Genomic DNA, 24,258 nt, shown 5'->3' on the forward strand with positions numbered 1-24,258 from the left:
CACTTGATACAGCTAGCTTTGGGACACATGTTTTCATAGCCCCCTCAAGAAAGGGGGAGGAGAAGGATCTGCTTTTCATCTCAAGATGTCTGAACCACACTGAAGAACAGCACGAGATCTGTCTCCACATACTCTGTCCTTACTCCCAGACTGCACAGGCACTCAGAATTCTAACATTGAACGTGTGCCATCTAGCGTTAACATGCCACTATTACAGGCGATGATGGACACTCCAGGCAAAGGCATCATGACTTGTTAAAATGATGGGCTGATTTCCTTTTAATTATTTAATAGAGATTTGTGATTTTCAGATCTCTACTCTTTTAAGTAGAGTAATACATGTTCCTCAATCCTTCACTAATGTGCATTTTTTATTTAATAGAAACCAGTTAAGACCATAGGTAAATTTATTATGTGCTCAAGAAAGTAATGACATGACCATGGTTCAACAGAAGAGGGGCAGGTTGTTTCTTGGCTTTATCTCAGGCAAATCAGCTAATATCCCTCTTCTCAGTCTCACTGTAAGTAATAACAGTTACTAAGATGTCACTGGATATATGGCCAGCAAATATTAAAGCTTCTATGTATTCATAATGGAAAGATAAAACAAGAAGGGAAAGGCAAGTTGCATGTTTAAAGCAATGTGATTTGTCAAATTTGCCAGAACAATTTTTCAATTTTTATACATAGACAATATGTCTCTTGAAGAGTGTTTAAAACCAAAGAGCATGGCCACATGCCCACAGGCACACAGATACACAGAGCCTGAAATTCAATGAGAGAACACAAGACCAAAATTGAATATCACAAATTCCTTTTGTTCTAAATGTTCTAACTTCTCCAGAGTCACTGTATAAACTTAATGGTAGTAAAACTCATTCAGTACTATCAACAGGATTTCCAAATTTCAAAGAAAAGGATGATCCAACAGGCAGAATAGGACTACCACACAAAGCAAGGAAAGTTCTAATTCAATTTGTTAAAAGAGGATTAGAGCTTGGACATGCTTTTCTTTTATGCAAATCATATCAATGTTTTAAATGTCTCCAGACCATGTGGAATCTGCCTTTCTTTCCATGCCCACGGATGGACTCCCCTCTTAGATTCTTTTCTGTCCACATAGTTCAGACTTGGTTTTTCCACAACTTGTTTAGTTTTTAAAAGAGGGAGGCTGTCAGGAAGCAGGGGAACATTGCTGAAATAGCAATGGCAGAGTCTGGTTTTAAGACCAGTCAGTCCCCCTTGCCGCCCCAGGGCTGAGAACAGCTTTCTCCTCCACAGCCTTTACTGATGGTTTTTTAAACGAGAGTCTTTATACTTCCCAAGCACATGATTTTAGGGTCAGTGAGTCCCACCACGAAGCCCCGAGTGCTCATAGGAAAGCATGTGTCCCAATGACATCAATTCACAAAAGCAAACTTAAAGCTGCTTTTCTTATCAGAGAGTCCTCCAAATAGAATTAAAGTCTTAAGCTTCTGTGGAAGCCCATAAATTGTGCCCCCTAAATCTTTACAGCATCCTTGTAAGGAAAAAGGCAAGCATCTCACCTCTCTGCCATGTTTTATTTGTGAAATGGGGACTTGTGGTAACACACCCCAGGTCACTATACAACCCAGTGCTGCACACCCAGCTCTGACACAATTGTCTTGCCTCCAAAAATGAGGAAAAGTAAATCTTTCTTAGGTTCCATCTGTTTGTCTGTTTTTCTCCATCCTACCAAAATCTGTTCCTTCTCAATTTCTTCTCTTTTCCATCTGGCCTAATGATTTCCATGTACAGATTATTTCAAGTCTAGGAAAACTATGTCACTGGGAGGCCATCAACAGCATGTGTTTTTTCCTTTTTCCCCCTCTTCATGCTTGTTCCCCCAGTTCTTTCATTAATTGTCAGAGGACAAATGGAAGATGATGCCAAGGAGCTTTGGACTCTTTCTTTTCTTATAAGAGGAGCAGCTTGTTCTGCTGGGTGTGCTTCCCCTTACCCTCTTCCACAGCTTCCCGGAACGGCATTGTTTATCTCTGCTCGGCCTCAATGGACAACCTATTTCCATCCCTCAACAAAGCAAGGGAAGACAAAGTCACACAGAAGCAATGTGCTGTGGCCACATTCCCTCGGCTTGGGTGTGGGGAAAGATGAGGTGCAGTTTGTCACCGTGATGTTTGCCCTCTGTTCTTGATGTCTCATCTATTATTTTCTTTTTTTTTTTTTTTTTTTTATAGAGGCATGCTTTATTTATTTGTTTGCTGGTTTGTTTGTTTTGTTTATACATGCACTGGGTACAGTCAGAAGCGCGGGAGGGTGAGAGAATTCACCAGAGGCAGAGCGGGGAGCAGAGCAGGCAGAAGGACCGAAGCACACTGCTGAGGGGAGCAGCGGGCGGCAGGAGAAGTCTGCACGCCATGTGGGACCCTCCTCCGGTGGCCGGGGAGCAGCCGGGGATCGAACCGGCGCCGCAGAGGCCGCGGGCAGCTTCGCAACCCAGCGCTCAACCGCTGCGCCACCGGGGAGGCCCTCATCTATTATTTTCATCCCAGCTCGTCAATGATTATTATAAGCCACTTGCTACTTGCAAGAGGCCTGAGAACACAGAATTTTCAGGAAGAAATCTTTTCTTTCTTTCCTGCAATTTTGTTCTCTCTGTATGTAAGGTCATGGGGCAAAGAGGAAAAAGAAAGGGATAGAAAGGGATAGAAAGAGAACACAATTCAGAAAGAGATACTATATATGATTTGAGATAATTCACAGACAAAAGTGAATGTCTTTTACCAAAAAATGCAGTGTAAAACAATTCTCCAGCCTATTTTTAATCACCTTTCATAGGTAATTTTTTCCCTAAAAAAATAAAAAGGGACACTGCAGATGAGAGATAAGAATGTGAAACTCAGTAAGCCCGGACTAGTCTCTCTCATAGTCTATTTTAATATAGTTTTACATTTTATTCAGGAATAGCCACTTTTTTTTTTTTTTTAAAATAAGTGGCTACTGAGAAGCTTTCACTGTAGCTTCCCCACCAGCCAGCAACCCCACAGTTGTAAGCCACCCTTCGGAGACACTGTGCCCGATAGGCAGGAGTCCTTTTATTAATATATGTACATAATCTTTTAAGAAATGATTCTTCATAAAATTCATTTCATTAGTAAACTTCTTTATTGAATTCACAAAACTTGGTTTAAATTCTACTTAATCTACTTAAATAAACTTTCACATCCATAATGTAAATCAAGGTACCTCTATAAACAGTTTTTTTTTTTTTTACTACTTTCTACTTTCAAAAGACAAAACTGTAAATATCCCTTTCACATTTTAGGATCTATTTTGTTTCAAAACATTCAAGTTTCTCTGAACAAATTTGAACTTAGAAAAAATCTTTCTTTTTAATCTTTACCATGTTATTTACAAACTTTTTTTAGTATTCCATAATATAATTGTTGTTTAATTAAAGATAAAACTCATTTCTGTGCTTAAAAAAAGAAAACCTTAACAAGTACCAACTGTACTTTGGGTTTTAAATTTATCCACATTCTCTAACAGCATTAAGATGCAGGCATGCAGGCTCTGGATATTTAACAAGATCCCTCAGATCTTCACTTTCTAGCCTGACTGAGTGGCCTATCCAGGTAGCCTGTGCAGCCAGAGAGGAGACAGTGCCTCAGCCCCCTGCTGCTCCTCTACTTAGCCACTGAGAGGCCACGACACCAGGTGGGTCTCTGACCTGTTGTTTTCCTCTCTCCATTCATCTCTGAGAAGTTGCAATGTCCTGCAATTTAAACCATGGTAACAGAACTTGCCATTTGCTCCCCGCCCCTCCCCCGCCAAGAGACAATGCTGGGGTATCTGGTGCCCCCCTGAGGTCACTTCTGGAAAGTGCAACCTCAGTCAGAGATGCAGTGTCCACCTTGGAGCCACAAGCAAAAGCCACTGCTCAGTTCTCTACTTCAGCTTTCTGTTGCGTTGCTTGTATCACCTTTAAGAGTTTAAGAAACAAACACTTAAAAGAGTGCTTTATGACAACATATAAAAGAAAACCCTAGAACTTTAGTACAAAGTTATTCAAGCAAAGAAAACTGAATTAACTCTAGAATGTGAAGTATTCAGTATCATCTTTCATTAAAGGGGAACTGATTGGAATTTCATGTAAAGGAAGTTTGTTTTTCTTTTTGAAGTGGCTAAGACTGCTACCTGGAGAATGAAGTAAACATACCAGAGAGGTAAAGGAGGATGCTGGGTATCTATATGCTTTATTTTTTTTTTAATTTTTTTTAAATAATTAGAGAAAGGTGTGTTTTTTTTTTTTTAAGATTTATTTATTTATACAAGCACTGGGTACAGTCAGAAGCGCAGGAGGGTGAGAGAATTCACCAGAGCCAGAGCAGGGAACAGAACAGGCAGAAGGACAGAAGTACACTGCTGAGGGGAGCAGCGGGCGGCAGAAGTGGTCTGCACGCCATGTGGGACCCTCACTGGTGGCCGGGGATCGAACCGGTGCTGCAGAGGTTGCAGGCAGCTTTGTAGCCCAGCACTCAACCGCTGTGCCACCAGGGGAGGCCCTCTACATGCTTTAGTCTGAAGTTTTTATTAAGTAAAGAACGAATTTCCCCTCTCACCCTCAGCTTTACTGAGTCTTGACAAGATAAATAATTTTCATTGGGCATTGAAACTTTCAGCTAGGAGAGAACACAGGAGAATTTTCTGAGTAAACGAAAACTAAAACCAGTCTGGCCTCCCTTCCCCTCTTCTCCCTCCTCTGCTCCCTACACTTCCATGAAAGGATCTGAGTATGCAAGGGTATAGCTCCCCTGGCCCCAGGTGGAGGTGCAAGTGGTATGTGGAGTCAGCCAGTGAAGGAGTGCGCGGGAAGGCCGGGCACCAGGGTGTGTCCTAGGACAGGTGTGCAACAGGGCAGCCACACACAGTGCCACCTTGCTACCCAGCTGGCACCTTTCATTCAAATGTGGACTATCAACAACAGCTTTCTGAGTTCTACAAATGGAATTGTAATTGGAAAACATAACATCCTTCTGATTTGGGGTCAGCCTTGGGCAACTAAATAGTGCCAAGAAAGCTGCATAACTGGCAAGATGCTATGGATTATGGTCTTCCAGTACCTTGTCTGTCAAAGAAAACACAAGGTCATGTGCTTTTGAAAAGTGTCAGTCTACACACTAAATGACAAAAAGAGGTTAGTAAAGTGACTTATTTAGGGATCAGCAAATGTGGCATGTGGCCATACACTTAGTGAGGGAAGTAGTCTAGCCCATGAAAGCCAAAGGGTGAGTTTCAAATAAGTTCTGAAAACTTATTTTTATTTTATCACACTTTCATTTTGCAACATCTTGGTAACTGCAGAATTTCCAGGGCTAATTCTGAATAGTCCCAAGAGATGGAAAACATAATTAACAATGCTCCATATAAAATACAAGTTACCTAGACCATCACACTTTAATTACTCTCAGAATCCAACTCTAATGTAATAGGCATCAAGTTTCGTCGGGAGGAAAGAACAGCAGCCCCGTGCTAGCCAAGTCTGGGAGATCTCTCTGATATTCCTGCACTGCCCTGTCACAACACCGAGATACTATACTGTGATAATGAGTCAGATGATACAATTAGGAAGCAGGTTCTTCAGGTTACCCTCCTAATCACCCAGTCACATCACAGGCTTGTTCCTTCCACTTGGTTTTCTTGTACTGCAGGCCCAGGATGCCTGAGGAGAACAGCCTACGCCAATAAGGGACTTCCAGCTCTGTATTCTAATTGCTTCCTTGAACTGCAAGGCCCAGAAAGGTCATATCCTGCCAATGCCACAATAAATTAAACCACATAACACCCTCTGGAATCCCTTTACCTATAATGGAAGCTCTGAATCTCTATGCATGTAATCCTGGTAAATGCTTTCGTAAATCAACTGACTGCTTGGGGGAGATTATTTTAAGCTATAAACTGGAGACTGAAAGTCATACAATGAGATATTTAATGAGAATGCCTGCTTTCTCTCTCTCCCATGCATGGCGACAGGCTATGCTTACTGTTGTGCTGAGCAGGCCCAAGGGTCACAGGCAACATGGGCATGGAGAAAGCTCAGGAAGCAGCACAAGGACCATGGCAAGGCTACAGAATTAAACCGAGAAAAGTCAATGGAATTTGACCTTTCAATATTCCACAGGGGGAAGACTTAAAGAAACTTCAACAAGAACCTTGAAAAAAAGGAAACAACTCACTTTATTTTGCAATTGTTAAAGGACCAGAGAAAATTCACTTCAACTACAGCATGTACATTTAAGTTAGAGACAAAGACATCTCCTGATAATAAAGGTGATAGTTAGAAAAGGCTGTCAGGGGGTTTCAAAAGCATTTGTTATTTTGAATTTTACTATAATTATTTTAAAATAAGTTGCATTCTTACTTCTTGCCTTATGTAATAGCCATCTTTTTTTTTTAAACATGTAACTTTTGAACGATGAATAAATAATTTTCCTTAAAGAAACCCTCTTCAGGCTTTCTCAATTTTTACATGTCTTCCTTTCTCCCTTTTTTCCCTTATCAAATACTGTAAATTTCCAAATCAGCTAGGTTCAGTTTGTGCCTTACAGGTAACATAAGTGAAAGCAACACAGCTACTGGTGACTGCAGCATTATCCGCCTTCAGCAGGGGAAGCCTCCTCAACATGGAGAAAGAAAGCACCCATGGCTATAGCTACAGACAGCTGGTGGAGATGAAACCAAGCCAAAATAAAGAAATGGGGTAAAGGAATAAGGCAATGGATTTCACTCTGATCCCCGTATGTAGTACACAGTCTCAACTGAAAGAACAAGTGAAGAAGAAAATATCAAGTTCCAACTGAATTAAAAAGGTATCTGGGAGGCAGGGGTTGTGTGAACTCAGCCAAACTCAGGGGGGTGTGCTCCAGCCCAGTTTCTAGCCACCAACTTAAGATCTGTTCACCATCTCTAATTTTTTTTCCCCGTGCCAAATTTCCCCCAGATTACAGGTGCTCTTGAGCACGTGGGGGCCCACCGAGGTTCTTGTCAGACAGAAACTCAGGGAGCACGGCACTCACAGCTTCTGAACTATATTTTCAGGGTGCACTGGCCTTTATTCTTGTTCCTATTCTAAGCTGTCTCCCACAGAAGGAAAAACACCTGGGCTGGTCAGGTTCCTAGGACTGCCTTATGAACCTGGGCCCACCTGACAGTGGATCAGACCATGGGTTCATCTAGTCCACTGAGGCCTGAGAAGACCTGAATATGACAGGGGGAGGGAGGGGCAGGCAGCTGGACTAAGAGCCACTACACAGAGGGATCAAGGCTGGCAGGCTTATACCAAAAGAAAAACTTACAGAATTCTTTGTTGTTTTTACCATTTTTTCTAGGATTTTGTTTTGCTTCTCTTATTTTCTTTTTCCTCTAGTGAAAGGTTTAACTTACTTTTCATGTGGAAATAAGAAATACTGTTTTTAAAAGTTTGTTGCCCAAATGTCAATTCGTGTGAATAGGCAACATAAGGTGCAGCAATCAAGTAAGTCTGAATCTCTCCCAACTTTTCATACAGGCTCCAAAAATGCAACCGCCAACTCCCCCACCCCTCATTTCCGGGCCAGCGAACCCCCACTTAGGTAGTTTTATTTCTTATTTTTATTTTATTTTATTTTTTATTTTTAGATTCCCCATACAATTGCACCCCCCTTATTTTGGTCCCAATCCCCCCCCCCCCATAGTGTGTCTCTGGTTTATAGCCGTTTGTTGATTTTGATTTTTTCATTCACTTAGGTAGTTTTAAAATAAAATGTAGATACACATTTATTTTAATAGGTTGCAATGGCTCTTTTCTTTACATTTTTTTCCTTTGCTATGATTAGAAGATATGATACCCCGCATTGACTTTAAGGATTTTTCTCCTCATCAGAGCCCAGTACATACCAGCAATGAATCTTTCATAAAGCATTTGATCCTTCTCAGAACATTTCTCTCATCCGAGAATAGCTTTTCAAAAAGATGCAGCATTGCTTTTTCAAGGCTTGGAAGGTGCCGAAGCCAGAGGCAGAGGACAGCAGATGTGGGGAGAGAAATTTTCTTCCTTTCAGGAGGAAATAAACAAAATTTTAGATAGAGATGGGTTACTGAAAATAGATCGAGAGTTCAAAATGTAGTAACAAGTCCAATTTGTGAATCTGCTTTTCATCATGGTCATACAGCAGTTAGTATTTATGGGATCAATGAGTATTTACCAAATATCTATTTGTAAATGATGTGAATATGCGTCCACTTCAGCTCACCTAGAGATATGCTCAAAAAAAGAAAAAAGGGCCTCCCCGGTGGCGCAGTGGTTGAGCGCTGGGTTGCGAAGCTGCCCGCAGCCTCTGCAGCGCCGGTTCGATCCCCGGCTGCTCCCCGGCCACCGGAGGAGGGTCCCACATGGTGTGCAGACCTCTCCTGCCGCCCGGTTCTATCCCCGGCTGCTCCCCGGCCACCAGAGGAGGGTCCCACATGGTGTGCAGACCTCTCCTGCCGCCCGCTGCTCCCCTCAGCAGTGTACTTCGGTCCTTCTGCCTGTTCTGCTCCCTGCTCTGACTCTGGTGAATTCTCTCACCCTCCCACGCTTCTGACTGTACCCAGTGCTTGTATAAATAAATAAATAAATAAATAAATAAATAAATCTTTAAGAAAAAAGAAAAAATACTTTCAAAGGAGATAACTGTATAGTGATGGAAGAAAAAGAGCGTGAGCCAAAATGATATAGCAAGTGACCTTGAGATATTCAGGTAAGCGCAGGCTCTAATTTAAGAAATAGTTGTTTGAAAGCACATGGTGGATCAAAATATGGAATCAGACCTGGGTTTCAGTTCCAGAGACACCACCTCCTAACTGGATCCCTCGGGAAAGCTACTTAATCTCTAAACCTCAGTTGACTCATCCATGAAATGGGCCTGTACCTTTTGCAATATTCTTCGAAGAATCAAATTATCAAATGGAGTAACGCAAGCACAGAGATTAGCATAATGCTTGGTGCTGAATAAATATTTAGTAACTGTATTTATGAATCTGTGTTGTTAGAAGGATCAAATGATCAAATGCAGTAATACATGCAGAGATTAGCACAGCACTTCATGCTGAGTAAATATCCAAGAACTGTATTTATAAATCTGTTGCTTGAAAGTTAAAGAATATTTTTCTTCATTAATGATTTCATATGTGGTGGCTAGGGCCTAGTTGGTCCACAGTTGATCTATAGCATGCTACTTCTAACTATTTTGTATAGCTATGTTTTTATGGGAAAAAGGACTTGGAGGTTCCTCCTGACTCAAGTCAGCGAATCGGGGATTCCATTCCTGGGAAGGAGTATGCAGGAGGCACGGCCTAAGTCTGGGCCTCTGGTGGTGTCTCTGGGCAGGCAGCAGAGATATGCCCTACAGTACTCTCCCTGTGAACACTGGGCCTATTCAGGCCTGAGCAGGCTTGTCTTTCTTATTTTTGCCCTGTTCTTCCAGGGTCTCTGCCCTTTCACCTGCAGCATCAGAGACAGCAGAGTGTTTTCCAGGTTCTGCCAAATATGTTTACTGCTTTTAATAAGAAAAAATAAAGCTGGGGGCATAAAGATTCCCCATTACCCAACAACCCCTTCAATGTTTTTCCCTTCACCATAACTTCTGGGCCATTTCTCTGCAGGAGCTGGCACGAAAGCCCAGGAATGTGTCCAGGGGCAGCAAATGAATAGGTGGGAGACACAGGGTAGCAATTTCTAGCAGTTTCTTTTTCTTTTCCCTCAACATAACTCCTGCAGACTTTGTCCTGGATTAGCCCCGAGGTCAGACCAGAAGCAGCAGAGGAGATGGAGGGATTGTCAGAAAAGCAGGAGAAAGGGAGGGAGACAAGGCCCACTTCTGACCTTCTTTCTGATCTCACACTCTCAACCTGAGCTTCAACTCTTCTGAAGAACACTGCAGGACCTGATTCTGAATCTCCTCACCCAAGGCAAAGAAGAACTGGCACGGTTCCCCCACTCCTGCAATACCTGGCCCATTTGTGAGTCACCCACTATGGATGTCTTCTGCTGTGACATCAGTGCTTTGGGATGTCATTCCCATGTCCCCTCCCATTATACTTGATGGCAAAGGAAGATGACTGAGCACTTCCTGTGTCTGTGTGGTACACAATGTGCCTGGTGCAGGACAAATTGTGAACAAAACAGACTTAGTACTTTAGCAGATCAGGGTCCAGTAGAAGACACAACACATACCCCAAACTGTGATGCATGAGGGAAAAGACAGACTGAGATCAAAGAGAACAACATATGGGTGTAGGTTAGATTGTGGTGTTAGGAACATGGTCTCCAGCTGAGTTGAGGGTTAGCCAGGTGAAGAGTAGTGGGAGAGATGGTTGTGATAACCTTGACACAGGTTAGAAGAGGTTAGAAGAGAACAAGGTTAGAAGAGAGAAGTGAGAGACAGCAAAGGTGATGCGGCTTGTGATGAAGCTGTGAGGTATCACAGGCCCAGGTACAAGTTTGGGATTTTATCCTGTGATTACTCTGGCTTGAAGAGTTTTTTAAGCAGAGGAGCCACATGGGGAGCTGAGTGCAAGGACTACAGCAGGTACAGGGAGACCAGGAGTCCAGGGTGGGAGTGGGGGTTGGTGCCAGCTTGAACAGGGGTACGGTGGAGAAGTGCAGACACCGAAATGTATTTTAGCAGTACTGTCAACAGAAACTGGCATTGAATTTAAGGAGAAGTTGTGATGGTAGGAATCAAGGCTAGCTGAGATTTCTTGAGCAATGAGATGGATGCATGTGTCATATTATCAGACGAAAAGAAGGGTATAGGAATCTTCTGACAGATTTTATTAAGAGTTCAGTTTGGACTATGTGAGTTTAGAATATTTGAGGCACAATTCAACAGAGATATGAAATGGGTCCTTGAACATCCAAGTAAAAGTTCCGGGGAAGAGGTCTGGGCCAAAGAAATGTCAACTGGCATGGAATAGCATGGGGATGGATGAGAAACCCAGGGAGAGAGAGATGTGAAGAGGCATAGGTCTGTGACACAAGAAATGCCAACAGGTACAGGAGGGAGAAGAGAAGCAGAAGTGAGGAGGCAGGAGACACATAAGCAGAGAACAATGTCATCAAGGAAGAGAAGGCAGACCCAGCTGTCACCAACCCCACTGAAAGACTGAGAAGATGGGGAGAAACCAGTAGCAGCAAGCTGAGCAGGTCCTTGTGCTGAGCAGGTCCTTGTAACCCCAAGGTTTCTGTGTCTTCAAGAGTACTTATTTGTTCTTCCATTTCATCTATTCTGCTTTCATTGCTTTTCCCAGCGTTCTTTAGTGCCTCCATTAATCTTTGATCTCTTGCATTTCTTTTACTTCCCTCTTTAGGGACTCAATTTCATTCTTCTGATCGTTGATTATTTTTCCCTTATCATTGTTTTCCTTTATGACTTCTGTCAGTTTTTTAATCATGGCAATTTTAAATTCTCTTTCCGGAAGGCTCAGAAGTTCTTCCAAGTTACTGTCGTTGCAATCTGGGGGGTGGTTTTCTTTTTGTGGTGTCCTTTTTTCCTGAGGAGTTGTTAGGTTGCGTGTGGTTCTTCTACTTCCTACTGTCTGTTTTCTAATTTGCCGTATGCATTGGGACACTCTGTTGCTGGGACTGGCCAGCATCTTGGGTGAACTTCTCAGCTCCCCTCTGGCTCCTCTGGGAGCCATCTGTCAGTTTCAAGCAGTCTTTACTGAAGAAAGGTCCCTGTTCTAAAATGCCAATATAGGGATACGCTCCCCTGCGCACCTGGTCTGCCCCGGCAGTGGGTTCCCGCTCCCCCTCTGGGCTCGGACTGTAGGCCAGAAGGGGCCTGGCGTGGGCGAACTTCCCAGCTCACCTCTGGCTCCTCCGGGAGCCTTCTGCTGGTTTCAGGCAGTCTTTACTGAAGAAATGTCCCTGTTCTAAAATGGTGATGTGGGACTCATTCCCTGCGCGCCCAGTCTGCCCTGGCGGTGGGTTCCCACTACCCCTCTGGCCTTGGACTGCAGGCCAGAAGGACCCTGGTGTGGGCGAACTTCCCAGCTCACCTCTGGCTTCCCTGGTAGCCTTCTACTGGTTTCTGGCAGTCTTTACTGAAGAAATGTCCCTGTTCCATCATAGAAGATATTTCCTCAGCAGGAATGCTGTCGAACATGTTGCATTCACAACATGACGTAGTCTCAGAGAGCTGCTTGACTAACAGTCTGTGATATCCCCTTCTTTTTGTCACTTTTGTACATCTTGAGGGCTGATCCACATTTGCAATAGTGCTTCTTGCTCATTCATTCAGCAAATATTCATTGATGCACCAACAGCTGAGACATGTAGACTAATTATCTCTGCTGCTGAGATGAGTATTATTTTCCATTCATGTGAGTGAAGCACTTAGCACTGGACTTGGCTTAGCACTTTAAGCCACCGTAGCTCCTCTTCCTTGCTGTAGCCAGTTCTGAGCTAGACTTAACTCTTCATAATCAATCTTGGATGAGGAGATCACCTAAGTAATATGATCTTTTTTTTCTTTTTAAAAAAAATTTTTTTTAAGATTTATTTATTTATTTATACAAGCACTGGGTACAGTCAGAAGCGCGGGAGGGCGAGAGAACTCACCAGAGTCAGAGCGGAGAGAGCAGAACAGGCAGAATGACGAAGTACACTGCTGAGGGGAGCAGCGGGCAGCAGGAGAGGTCTGCGTGCCATGCGGGACCCTCGCCCGGTGGCCGGGAATTGAACCGGCATTGCAGAGGCTGTGGGCATCCTCACAACCCAGTGCTCAACCGCTGTGCAACGGGGGAGGCCCAGTAATATGATCTTTATATACTTTCATTACAGAATTTGTCTGAGCCAACATATTCATATTACATATGATATTCTAAATATGTGGCAAATTGATTCTGATATTTAAAAGACACAAATTACATGTTCACTGTATCTCAATTAAGACTGGGGGGGAGGTAAATTACAAAAATGTTAATGGTCAATAAAAAGTGCAGTAAAGAAGGTAAGCTAACACATTTTCTTATCCTCATGTCAACAAATACTCAGAATAAGGTAAACATGCAGTGCTGAAGTAGGTATAGGGTGGGGTTTTCTCAGAGGTGGGGCAAGTAATGACACCCCTTGTAGGTTAAGTCATGTGTGGTACCACCTAATAAATTGCAAAATACACATATCTCTAATCTACATCATCATACCTTTGTTAATATGCCAGACAAAAATGAAAGCATCAATTGGACAATATTTACTGCAGCAATATTGTAAAGACAAAATTAGAAACAATTTGAATGTATCTGTTAGCAAATCTGAACAAAATATGGTCCATTCATATCATGGAATATGTTACTATTTTTCAAAAAAAGAGTTGGCTTTAATCTCTTGAGGGAAACCCAAGCAATGTTGGTAAAGAAACAGGTTCCACAGTGATATATGTGTGTGTGTGTGTTTGTGTGTGTGTGTGTATTGCTATGCTGTTCTTTTTAAGCTACTTTAAAAAACAGAATTGCTTTTATGTGTTTATAAGCATATAAGGTATGATTACCAGTATTCTGGGAGGTGCTAAGGAGGGAATTACTTTTTCTGAATATACTTCTGCATTGTATTTTTTGACCTGATAAAATTAACAGATATTTCTGAGGAATATTTAAAGAGCCAATAAAGTATAAAAAGAAAATTCTGTTTTTAGAGACACTGAAAATTGTTTTCTGTTCAACATGTGTTAGTCATAGAAACCCTGAGGCAATCCTTTTTTATTTTCTTCATATAACTAAACTTGTTCCATCCATCTAGTCTGGATACTGATCAAAAGGATGAATTCAAGGAAAACAGGGTAAGATAAAAACTTGGCTCTCCAAAATTCCTACCTAATAATCATGGGAAGTTTTCTGTAGTATAGCTATGATTTAGGAAAATGATAGGGCGTTTGGGACTTATGTGTGATACATTATAATTTTCTTCTTTAATATAGTAAGGAATAGAGTCCCAGTCAGCGCTTTCATGTAGAACATCTGAGTTCTTGTAACAATTTCTGACAAAAAAGCAGAAGCCTGGACAGGACACTCTGGCCTGTCCACCATCCCCCGCTATTAGATTCTTCTAGATCTTTGCCTACTTTGCCTGTAGAAAACTATTTCCCCAAATACTCAAAGAGGTATAGGTAAAGAATTGGTCCAGCTGTCCATTTAATAATTTTGGTTCAAAATGTTTTTTGGAGGTACAGTAACAACTCACAGAATGCAGAGTTCAGTTCTTTCAAGAAAGGTTCCTGGCGAGGACAGTGCCCTTTCTGGGAAACAGTCTAAAGCTGTCTGAGAAGCAGAGAAGAGAAAGTAGTTTCTTCACTCAAGATAAATTCTTATAATATTCTATTTCTAAACCAGAAAGAGATCAAGAGCTGTCTGGGTTGCTGGAGAAGCCCACAAAAATAGGGATCAACTTTTCTGGAGAATTACTTAGTTCCAAGGAAAGTGAAAGAATACTCTTGATTACATCTCAAAAGGCATACTACCATTTGACAAAGGAGTATATCAAGTTTGAGGAACTGTGAAATCATCATTACTTATAAATGTACAGAAGTCACTTTTCAAATCAAAGGGCAGCAAAACACAGAAAAGAAAATGTTCAAACCCAAACACAATGAAATTTTTATGACAAATCACTCTCAGCAGATTTATATTTGAAAGGAAACTTTTTCAATGACTATTTTGTGATTATATCTTTTTAAGGTTAAAAAAAGAAGAGGATGCATACATTGTACAAGAGCAATGTAAAATATATTTAAAATAAATAAAATTTAAAAAAAGAAAATTCCAACAACAACAAAAAGAGGATGACAGAAAGTCTCAGTAAATGGATAATCGAGTTTTATTTACTAATTCTTTGATAACTTGGCATTATAATTAATTTTTGTTGGCTTAGACATTCACCTACATTATCTGACAACATTTAAAGCCTGATTTTTCTTATCTGAGATTAATAAATCCAAGATTGGTTTAAGGTGAGCCTTTTCTTGTAATTTATTTTGTCATTAAACATCTTTGGAGGCTATATTAGTTCTTTAAGCAATAAGAATTTAGCTAATATCTGATGTTAGTTCAGTGATACTTTAAGAGGAAAAGATAAGTTTGAGAAAACAATAAAACTATCAAAAATATAATTATTAAATTATTATTAAATAATAATAGCAACAAGCTAATAAATACTGAGTATTTATTCCGAGTGCCAGGCACTTTCCTAAAAATATTACAGACATTAGGCCCTTTTAAATACATCCCAATGTATGTAGTGAAAAAGGAACTCTCCTACATTGCTGGTGGGAGTGCAAACTGGTCCAAACACTATGGAAAGCTGTCTGGAGGTTCCTCAGTCTACTAAAAATGGAGGTCCCATACGACCCGGCAATTCCACTGCTAGGGATCTACCCAAAGGACACAAAAACTTTGAGTCAAAAGAACACCTGTACACCTATGTCTATTGTAGCACTATTCACAATAGGTAAAACCTGAAAACAACTCAAATGCCCAAAAATAGATGACTGGATCAAGAAGATGTGGCATATATACATAATGGAAAATTATTCAGCGATCAAAAAAGAGAAACTAATGCCATTCGCAGCAATGTGGGTGGTACTAGAAGGAATTATGCCCAGTGAAATAAGGCAGAAGGAAAAAGAAAAATATCGGATGGTTTCACTTATAGCAGGAATATAGGGGAACCAAATAAGACATCAGTGTAAAAAAAATAACAACAGTACAAAACACAACAAAGCAAAAATGAACAATTATAAATCAGAGACCTACTGCAGGGGAGGAGGAGGGAGAGGGATCAGAGGGAGGGAGGGAGGAGCACAGGGGACTGAGGTGATGGTGCATGGGTGCATTGGTGAAGGAAACTGTGGGGACTACACCTGAGGGGGTGGGGGCAGCAAGTATTGTTTAAAAATGAACAATGATGTAAAAAATTTAAAAAAATGTATATAAAAGAAAATAAATACATCCCAGTGTGCCCAGAATAGGCTTATGTCTGTTACCCCAACATAATTATAAAGTTCCCCTTTTAACTCTCAAAGTGTTATAATATAGATTATAAAGTGCACGGTCATCCTATTTAATATAGTTATCCCATGAGCTCCATTAATATCAGTCAAAAATACATTCTTCTCATTTTCTTATTGGTTCATTCTCCAATCTCCAATAGTTGTCAAATGTTTCAATGTTTCTGAGGCAATATCTGGATTTACCTTAGAGGTGATGTCATGATCAATTACTTGTACTCCATAGCATTGTGAAAAGATTTCAACAGCCCCTCCAAAATGATGTTATGCACCTGCATCCTGTAGGTAGCTATAATGGAAACCCCCATCACAGACTTAAGGTATTAGGTTTGAAATTTAGGTCAAGAAATCAAAAAGCTTCTCATGATCATGTTATCTAAATCACAGAGAGAGGTCAAGCTTCTGGTGTTTAAAAGAAGACAGGAAACCCATTTCTGAAAATACATGGAAGCCAAGGTTAAACCCATTTCTGAAAATACATGGAATCTAAAACTAGAGGTATCCAGTCAATTGTAAAACAGATGAAATTCCACTGGTGTACTGTGGTAAGCAACTAGTTAGAAGTCTAAACACAGGGTAGGGCACATCAGTCAAAGAAAGTATGTGGTTTCTAAATGACCAGGCACCACATTTGGGGAGCTGTTCAAGAGGCTGAGGAAAAGCAGGTTTGGGTCTAGGGGCAATAATTTGCACTGATTGACTGGTTTCAACATGCAGCTGGGATGTTCCACGTATGGGAAGGCTCCAGCCCTTACACCACTGCTTGGGCAACTTTCTGAGCTGAAGCCATAGGAATTGGATAATTTGAAGACCACCCAGCATTTCTGGATAGTCCGTCCCCTAAGGTTTAACAGGCATAGTTTTCCAAACCAAATACATTTTATTAGTTGCTAAGAGAACATGCTATCAGAAGTAAAGTAAATAGCAAAGGAATATGGATCAACTCATGGAGCCACGGTCCTTAGCTTTCTGTCTGAGCACTGTGGTGAAGGAATAGTGGCTAGTCTCTATGTAGGTCTCTTTCTTGACAGTAATTTCTAAAATAGCTTTGTGCCTTCTGTTTCCATTTAATTCAACTTTTGATGCAAAGATAAGACTGGAAATATAGGTTGCTAAGACCATATTCTTCTATGAAGTGTGTTACTAAACAAATCAGAAATAGAGCTGACAAGGTGAAAGGTAACAATTATTTTACTGAAACATTTAAAAAAACTGTTCCAGAGTATAAAAAGATGAAAGTTGGTGGGATAAGTCATTAGAAGATGAAATGTCTTCTCAGATAAATGATCTGAAAGGCACCTGCATCTTAAATACATTTATCATGTTACATAAATTAATTATTACTCAACACCTTACATTAATACTGAAAATAACTGAGCAGACTCAGGACATTCAGACTTCCTGAGTTAATTTTGACAGAGGTTTAGAAATAGAAAAATACCTTTATATTTTTAATCATGAGGATTATGTTCTGACCTATTTTTAAATGTCAAATGAAATCTTCACCTTAACAAACTCTTGGGTTATAAAATTTCATGTAAACGAAATTAAAATATATATTCCAACCTCTAAAAGCTATATGTGAACATCAGCAAATAAATACTGTAATTACTTTCTCTGAATTCACTGAAAGAAACACAGGAGTTTTGAGGCTGTTCATTTTCCAAATGCAATTGTATAATAAAAACCAATTTGAAAATGGGGAGAAGGTCCACATAGTAGAGATGCAAAACAAAAACAAAACAAAAAATAGGATTAAAATTTAGGAATAAGAAATATCTAAAATTTATGTGTGAAAAATATATAGAACACTCTTTTATGAACACAAAAGAAAGCCTGAACAAACACAAGTGACTTAAATGGGGGCTAGAAAATCTCACCATCATAAAGAGATTTGTAGTTCTCCCTAAGTTAATCTCTGTATTTAACGTAAGCTTTCCCTTAATTGATAATAGGTGTCTTTCCTGAACCTAGACAAACTGATTTAAAGTTTATTTGAAAGTAAAAACAAGTAAGTTTTCCCAGAAAAACACTGGAAAAGAAGAGAAGTGAAGGGGGATCAAGATGTATTTTATATCAAGCATATTAGAAAGATTATACAAAGTGGTACTGGTACAGAAATATACAATAGGCCAATGAAACAGAACAGCAAATAAGAAAATAGGCTAAACTACATACAGAAATTGAGTACATGATTAAAGAAGCAACTTAAGTCAGTCAGGGTTAGGGGTGGTGTTAACAATCCTTAATTTTTATTTTTATTTTTTAAAAAAATATTTTATTTTATATAATTCTTGCATCATTTTTCATCTTTGTACAATGTATGTATTTTCATTTTGGTTATATTCCACATACAATTGCACCCCCCCTTATTTTGACTCTAGTTCTTCCTCTCTCTGCCCCTCTCTAATTCCCCCCCCCAAAGTGTGTCTCTGGTTTATAGTTGCTTGTTGATTTTGATTATTACTTTGCATTGATTAGTCTTTTTCCTGGTCTCTTACTTAGGTTTTCTAAATTCCTGCTGTGAGTGAGACCATAGGGTATTTTTCCTTTTCTTTCTGACTTCTTTCACTGAGCATGATCCCTTCTAGCGCCATCCATGTTGCTGCAAACTGCATGTGTTTATCTTTTTTGAATGCTGAGTAATTATGTACCACATCTTCTTCATCCAGTCATCGATTTTTGGGCATTTGGGTTGTTTCCAAAGCTTAGCTATTGTAAACAGTGCTGATATAAACATAGGGGTGCAGGTGCTCTTTGGAATTACTGTTTCTGTGTCATTTGGGTAAATACCTAGGAGTGGAATTGCTGGATCATATGAAAGCTCTATGTTTAGTAGGTCCAGAAATCTCCACACAGCTCTCCATAGTGGTTGGACCAGTTTGCACTCCCACCAACAGTGCAGAAGAGTTCCTTTTTCTCCACACCCTCGCCAACATTTGTTGTTGCTAGTTTTTTTAATATATGCCATTCTCACTGGTCTAAGATGGTATCTCATGGTAGTTTTGATTTGTATTTCCCTGATTACAAGTGATGTTGAACATTTTTTCATATGCCTGTTGGCCATTTGCATTTCCTCTTCAGATAAGTTTCTTTTTAGCTCTTCTGCCCATTTTTTGACTGGATTATTTTCTTAGTTTTTGTTGAGTCTCATCAGCTTTTTGTAGATTTTTGTGATCAGTCCTTTATCATTAGTGTTGTGTCAAAACCGTTCTCCCAGTTGGTGGGGTTTCTCTTTGTTTTTGTTATTGATACTTTTGCCGTGCAGAAGCTCTTTAATTTGATGTAGTCCCAGCTATTTATCTTTGCCTTCACTATCACTGCTTTGGGTGATGTGTCTGTAAAGATGTCTTTGATGTGCATGTCATGTAGTAGTGTTTCGCCTATATTTCCTTCTATGTATTTTATGGTTTCAGGTCTTATGTCTAGTTCTTTAATCCATTTTGAGTTGGTTTTTGTGCATGGTGTGAGGTAGTAGTCGCACTTCATTCTTTTGCAGCAGTTTTCCAGTACCAGTTTTCCCAGCACCATTTATTGAACAAACTTTCTTTGCTCCAATGAATATTCTTTGCTCCTTTGTCAAAGATTAGTTGGCCATAAATCTGTGGGTTTATTTCCGAATTTTCTATTCCATTCCATTGGTCTGTGTGTCTGTTCTTGTTCCAATACCATGCAGTTTTGATGATTATGGCTTTGTAGTATAGTTTGAAGTCTGGGAGTGTGATGCCTCCATTCCCTTCTTTTTTTTTCAGGAGAGCTTTGGCTATTCGGGGTTTTTGGTGATTCCATATGAATTTCATCAATAATTGTTCTATTTATTTGAAGAATGACATTGAAATTTTGATTGGAATAGCATTGAATCTGTATATTGCTTTTGGAAGGATGGCCATTTTAATAATGTTTATTCTTCCAATCCATGAGCAGGGGATGTCTTTCCATTTCTTTGTGTCTTCTTCTATTTCTTTTAACAGTGTTTTATAGTTTTCTTTGTACAGGTCCTTTACCTCTTTTGTTAGATTTATTCCCAAGTATTTGATTTTTTTTTGTTTTGATAATAAAAGGGATGGTTTTTTTGAATTCTTCTTCTTCGGATTAATTGTTTGTGTATAGGAAGGCTACTGATTTTTGCGTGTTGATTTTGTATCCTGCCACTTTACTGAACTGATTAATGAGTTGAATTAGTTTTTCTGTGGAGTTTTTGGGGTTCTCTATATATATTATCATATCATCTGTAAATAGTGATAGTTTGACGTTTTCCTTTCCTATTTGGATTCCTTGTATGTCTTTCTCTTGTCTTACTGCTCTGCTAGGACTTCCAGTATTATATTGAAAAGCAGTGGTGAGGGTGGAAATCCTTGTCTTGTTTCAGATCTTAATGGAATTGCTTTCAGCTTTTCGCCGCTGAGAATGATACTGTTGGTTTGTCATATATGGCCTTTATGATGTTGAGGTATGTTCCTTGTATTCCAAGAATTTCAGGGGCTTTTATCATGAATGGGTGTTGCACTTTGTTGAAAGCTTTCTCAGCATCTATTGATATTATCATATGGTTTTTATATTTCTCTTTGTTGATGTGTTGGATAACGTTGATTGATTTTCGGATGTTGAACCATCCTTCTGTCCCTGGAATGAATCCTACTTGGTCGTGGTGAATTATCTTATGGATACATTGTTGGATTCTGATAGCTAAAATTTTATTGAGGATTTTTGAATCAGTGTTCATTAGAGAGACTGGCCTGTAGTTTTCTTTTTTGTGTGTTGTCCTTGTTCGGTTTTGCTATTAGTGTAATGTTGGCTTCATAGAACGTGTTTGGTATTATCCCTTCCTTCTCAATTTTCTGGAAGAGTTTGTGAAGGATAGGCACTAATTCGTCTCTGAATGTTTGATAGAATTCATTTTCAAATCCATCAGGTCCTGGGCTTTTGTTTTTGGGGAGGTTTTGATTTCCATTTCAATTTCGCTGCTTGTAATTGGTCTGTTTAGGTGTTCTATTTCTTCTTTATCTAGCTTTGGGTGATTGTAGAGTTGTAGGAATTTGTCCATCTCCTCTAGATTGTTGAACTTGTTTCCAAATAGCTGTTCATAGTAGTTTCTGATTATTCTTTTAATTTCTGCTGTGTCCCTTGTGATTTCTCCTTTTTCATTTGTGATCCTATTTATTTGTGTTTTCTTCCTTTTTTTCTTTGTGAGCCTGGCTAGGGGTTTGTCTACTTTATTGATTTTTTTGAAGAACCAGCTCTTGGTTTCATTGATCTTTTGGATTGTTTTTTTAGTTTTGATTTCATTTATTTCTGTTTTAGTTTTTATTATTTCTTTTCTTCTACTGGTTTTGGGGTTTTTTTGTTGTTTTTGTTCTTTTTCTAGTTCTTTGAGCTTCGAGATTGGTTGTTTCTTTGAGTTCTTTCTTGTTTCGTGATGGGAGCCTCTATTGCTATATATTTTCCTCTTATTACTGCTTTTGCTGCATCCCATACATTTAGGAAATTGGTGTCCTCCTTGTCATTCAATTCAAAGAATATTTAAATTTCTTCTTTGATCTCCTCATTAGTCCAGTTGTCTTCCAGTTGTGTGGTTTTCAATCTTCATGAGGCAGGAAGTTCCTTGCCTTCTTTTTATGGTTTATTTCTAGTTTGATGCCTTTGTGGTCAGAAAAGATGGTTGGTATGATTTCAATCTTGGTGTATCTGTTGATGTTTGTCTTGTGTCCCAGTATGTGATCGATCCTGGAGAATGATCCGTGTGCACTTGACAAAAATGTGTACTCAGATTTTTTTGGGTTTAGTGTTCTATAGATGTCTGTTAATCCCAAGCGCTCTAGATCCTTATTTAGAGCTTAGTGTCTTTACTTATTTTTTGTCTCGTTGATGTATCCATTGTTGATAGTAGTGTGTTGAAGTCTCCTACCACATATGTGTTTTCTCTGATGTCTGTTTTCAGAGATGATAATAGTTGTCTGATATATTTTGGTGCTCCTTCATTTGGTGAGTATATGTTAATGAGTGTTATTTCTTCTTGAAGTATTGTCCCCTTTATCATAATGTAGTGACCCTTGGGGTCTCTTTTTACCTTTTTGAGTTTGAAATCTGTTTTATCTGCTATAAGTATAGCTTTCCTGCTTTCTCTTTTGGTCCATTTGCTTGTAAGAATGTTTTTCATCCTTTGAGTCTATTTTCATTTTTTGTAGTTAAATGTGTTTCCTGGAGACAGCAAAAGGTTGGGTTTTGTTTCTTAATCCAGCCTGCAACTCTGTGTCTTTTTATTGAAGAGTTTAGTCCATTTACATTTAGAGTTAATATTGATATGTTAGCATCAGTATTTGCCATTGTGTTTGTCTTTCCTTTGATTTTATTTATTTATTCTTTTAATAACTTTTTTTTTCTTTTGGCCTTCTTTCGTTGTTATTCGTCCCTCTGAGGTTCTGGCTTTAGGACTCATTGTAGTTTTTTTGGAGTGGGGGTTTAGTCGTAATGAAATTCCAGAGTTTCTGTGTGTCTGGGAAGGTCCTTATTCTTTCTTCATAGGGGAAGGAAAGCTTTGCAGGATAGATTATTCTTGGTTGGCATTTGTTGTCTTGGAGTCTGTTGACTATGTCCCTCCACTCTCTCCTAGTCTGTAGTGTTTCTTCGGGAAGTCTGATGTTAGTCTGATTGGTTTTCCTTTGTATGTTATCTGTTTCTTCCCTTTTGTCTCCTACATTATTTTTTCCTTGTCTTGGATTCTTGGGAGCTTTACTATTATGTGTCTTGCTGTATTTTTCCTTTTATCATGGAGGTTTGGTGTTCTTCTTGCTTCTTGTATGTCTATTTTCAGCTCCTTCTTCACGTTTGGGAAGTTCTCTTCAATTATTTCCTTGAAAATTTTCTCTGTTCCTAGGTCTCTCTCCTCTACTTCTGGGATTCCTATAACTCTTGTGTTTCCTTTCCTCATGGAGTTAGATAGTTCCCGAAGCCATCGTCAGTCTTTTTCCTTTGTACTTCTCTTTCCTTTTCTATTTTGGTTCTTTTTATTTCTGTGTATTCAAGAGTGCTTATTCGTTCTTCCATTTCCTCTATTCTGTTTTCACTGCTTTTCCCGGCATTCTTTAGCTCTTCTGTTAATCCTTGATCTCCTGTATTTCCTTCATTTCCCTCTTTAGGGACTCAATTTCATTCTTCTGAGCGTTGTTTTCCTTAATGACTTCTGTCAGTTTTTTCATCACGGCAATTTTAAATTCTTTTTCTGGAAGGCTCAGAAGTTCTTCCAAGTCACTGTTGTTGCAAGCTGGTGGGTGGTTTTCTTTTTGTGGTGTGTCTTTTTCCTGAGGAGTTGCTATGTTGCATGTAGTTTTTCTACTCCCTGCTGCCTGTCTTCTAATTTGCCATATGCGTTGGGACACTGTGCCACTGGTACTGGCCCGTATCTTTTTGGCGTGTTCTTTTGGCGCTTTTGGAAACTGGCAGTCCAAACGAGTGAAATACTGTTATGCCATAAGTCTAGTGAGGCAGTGGTACTTTGAATATGTTGATGGTCACTGTCACAGAATATCTTCTCCTTCTGTGTTTAATTACAAAAGTGTGTCGTGAAGTCCCACAGACTTCCCTGGAGTTGGGACAGCTGGATTGCACTCTGGGTTCCAAATCGCTGGATCCCCCTCTGGGCTCTGACTTCCTGCCAGGTGGGACCAGGCTTGTGGGGGGCGCCTCAGCTCACCTCTGACTGCGCAGGGATCCTTCTACCTCTGGCTCCATGGGGAGCCTCCTGCCAGTTTCAAGCAGTCTTTATTAAATAAACAACCTTTCGAAACAGAAATTACCAAGCACAGATAGGTTCATTTGTGAATTCCATTAAATATATGTAAAGAATATGCCAATCCTCTATGTAAAGAATATGCCAATTCTCCTGTTGGAGAATAGTAGTACTGGGAATACTTCCAAACTCATTCCATGATATGAGAATTACATTAATACACAGAGTACACAAAGATATTACAAAAAAAAGAAGGCTTAGAGACCAATATTTCTCATAGACATGAGGAAAAAATCCACAACAAACTATTAACATCAAATACAACAAGGTACAAAAATAATTAGACACCATGATCAAATGAAATGTGTCCCTGGTATGCATGACTGGAAATAAATTAATGTAATGTATCATATCAAAAGGTTAAAAAAGAAAAATCAAGTGATGTTATCAATAGCAGCAGAAAAAGCATTT

At 39.6% G+C, this 24,258-nt stretch overlaps 1 protein-coding gene across 7 annotated transcripts in view; it reads right to left on the minus strand.

The window, feature by feature from the left end:
* The window catches only part of FANCC (FA complementation group C), a 280,667-nt gene that overhangs the window by 27,453 nt on the left and 228,956 nt on the right, over positions 1–24,258 (minus strand). For all 7 annotated transcript variants that reach the window (XM_054689352.1, XM_054689348.1, XM_037494448.2 and 4 more), the window contains one exon: positions 7,918–8,074. In XM_054689352.1, the coding sequence (XP_054545327.1) occupies positions 7,918–8,074 (157 nt within the window). The remainder of the gene's footprint in view (positions 1–7,917; positions 8,075–24,258) is intronic.

This window comes from Talpa occidentalis, unplaced genomic scaffold, assembly GCF_014898055.3.
Source record: "Talpa occidentalis isolate TD23 unplaced genomic scaffold, MPIMG_talOcc4v2.1 talOcc4.7, whole genome shotgun sequence".
NCBI lineage: Eukaryota > Metazoa > Chordata > Mammalia > Eulipotyphla > Talpidae > Talpa > Talpa occidentalis.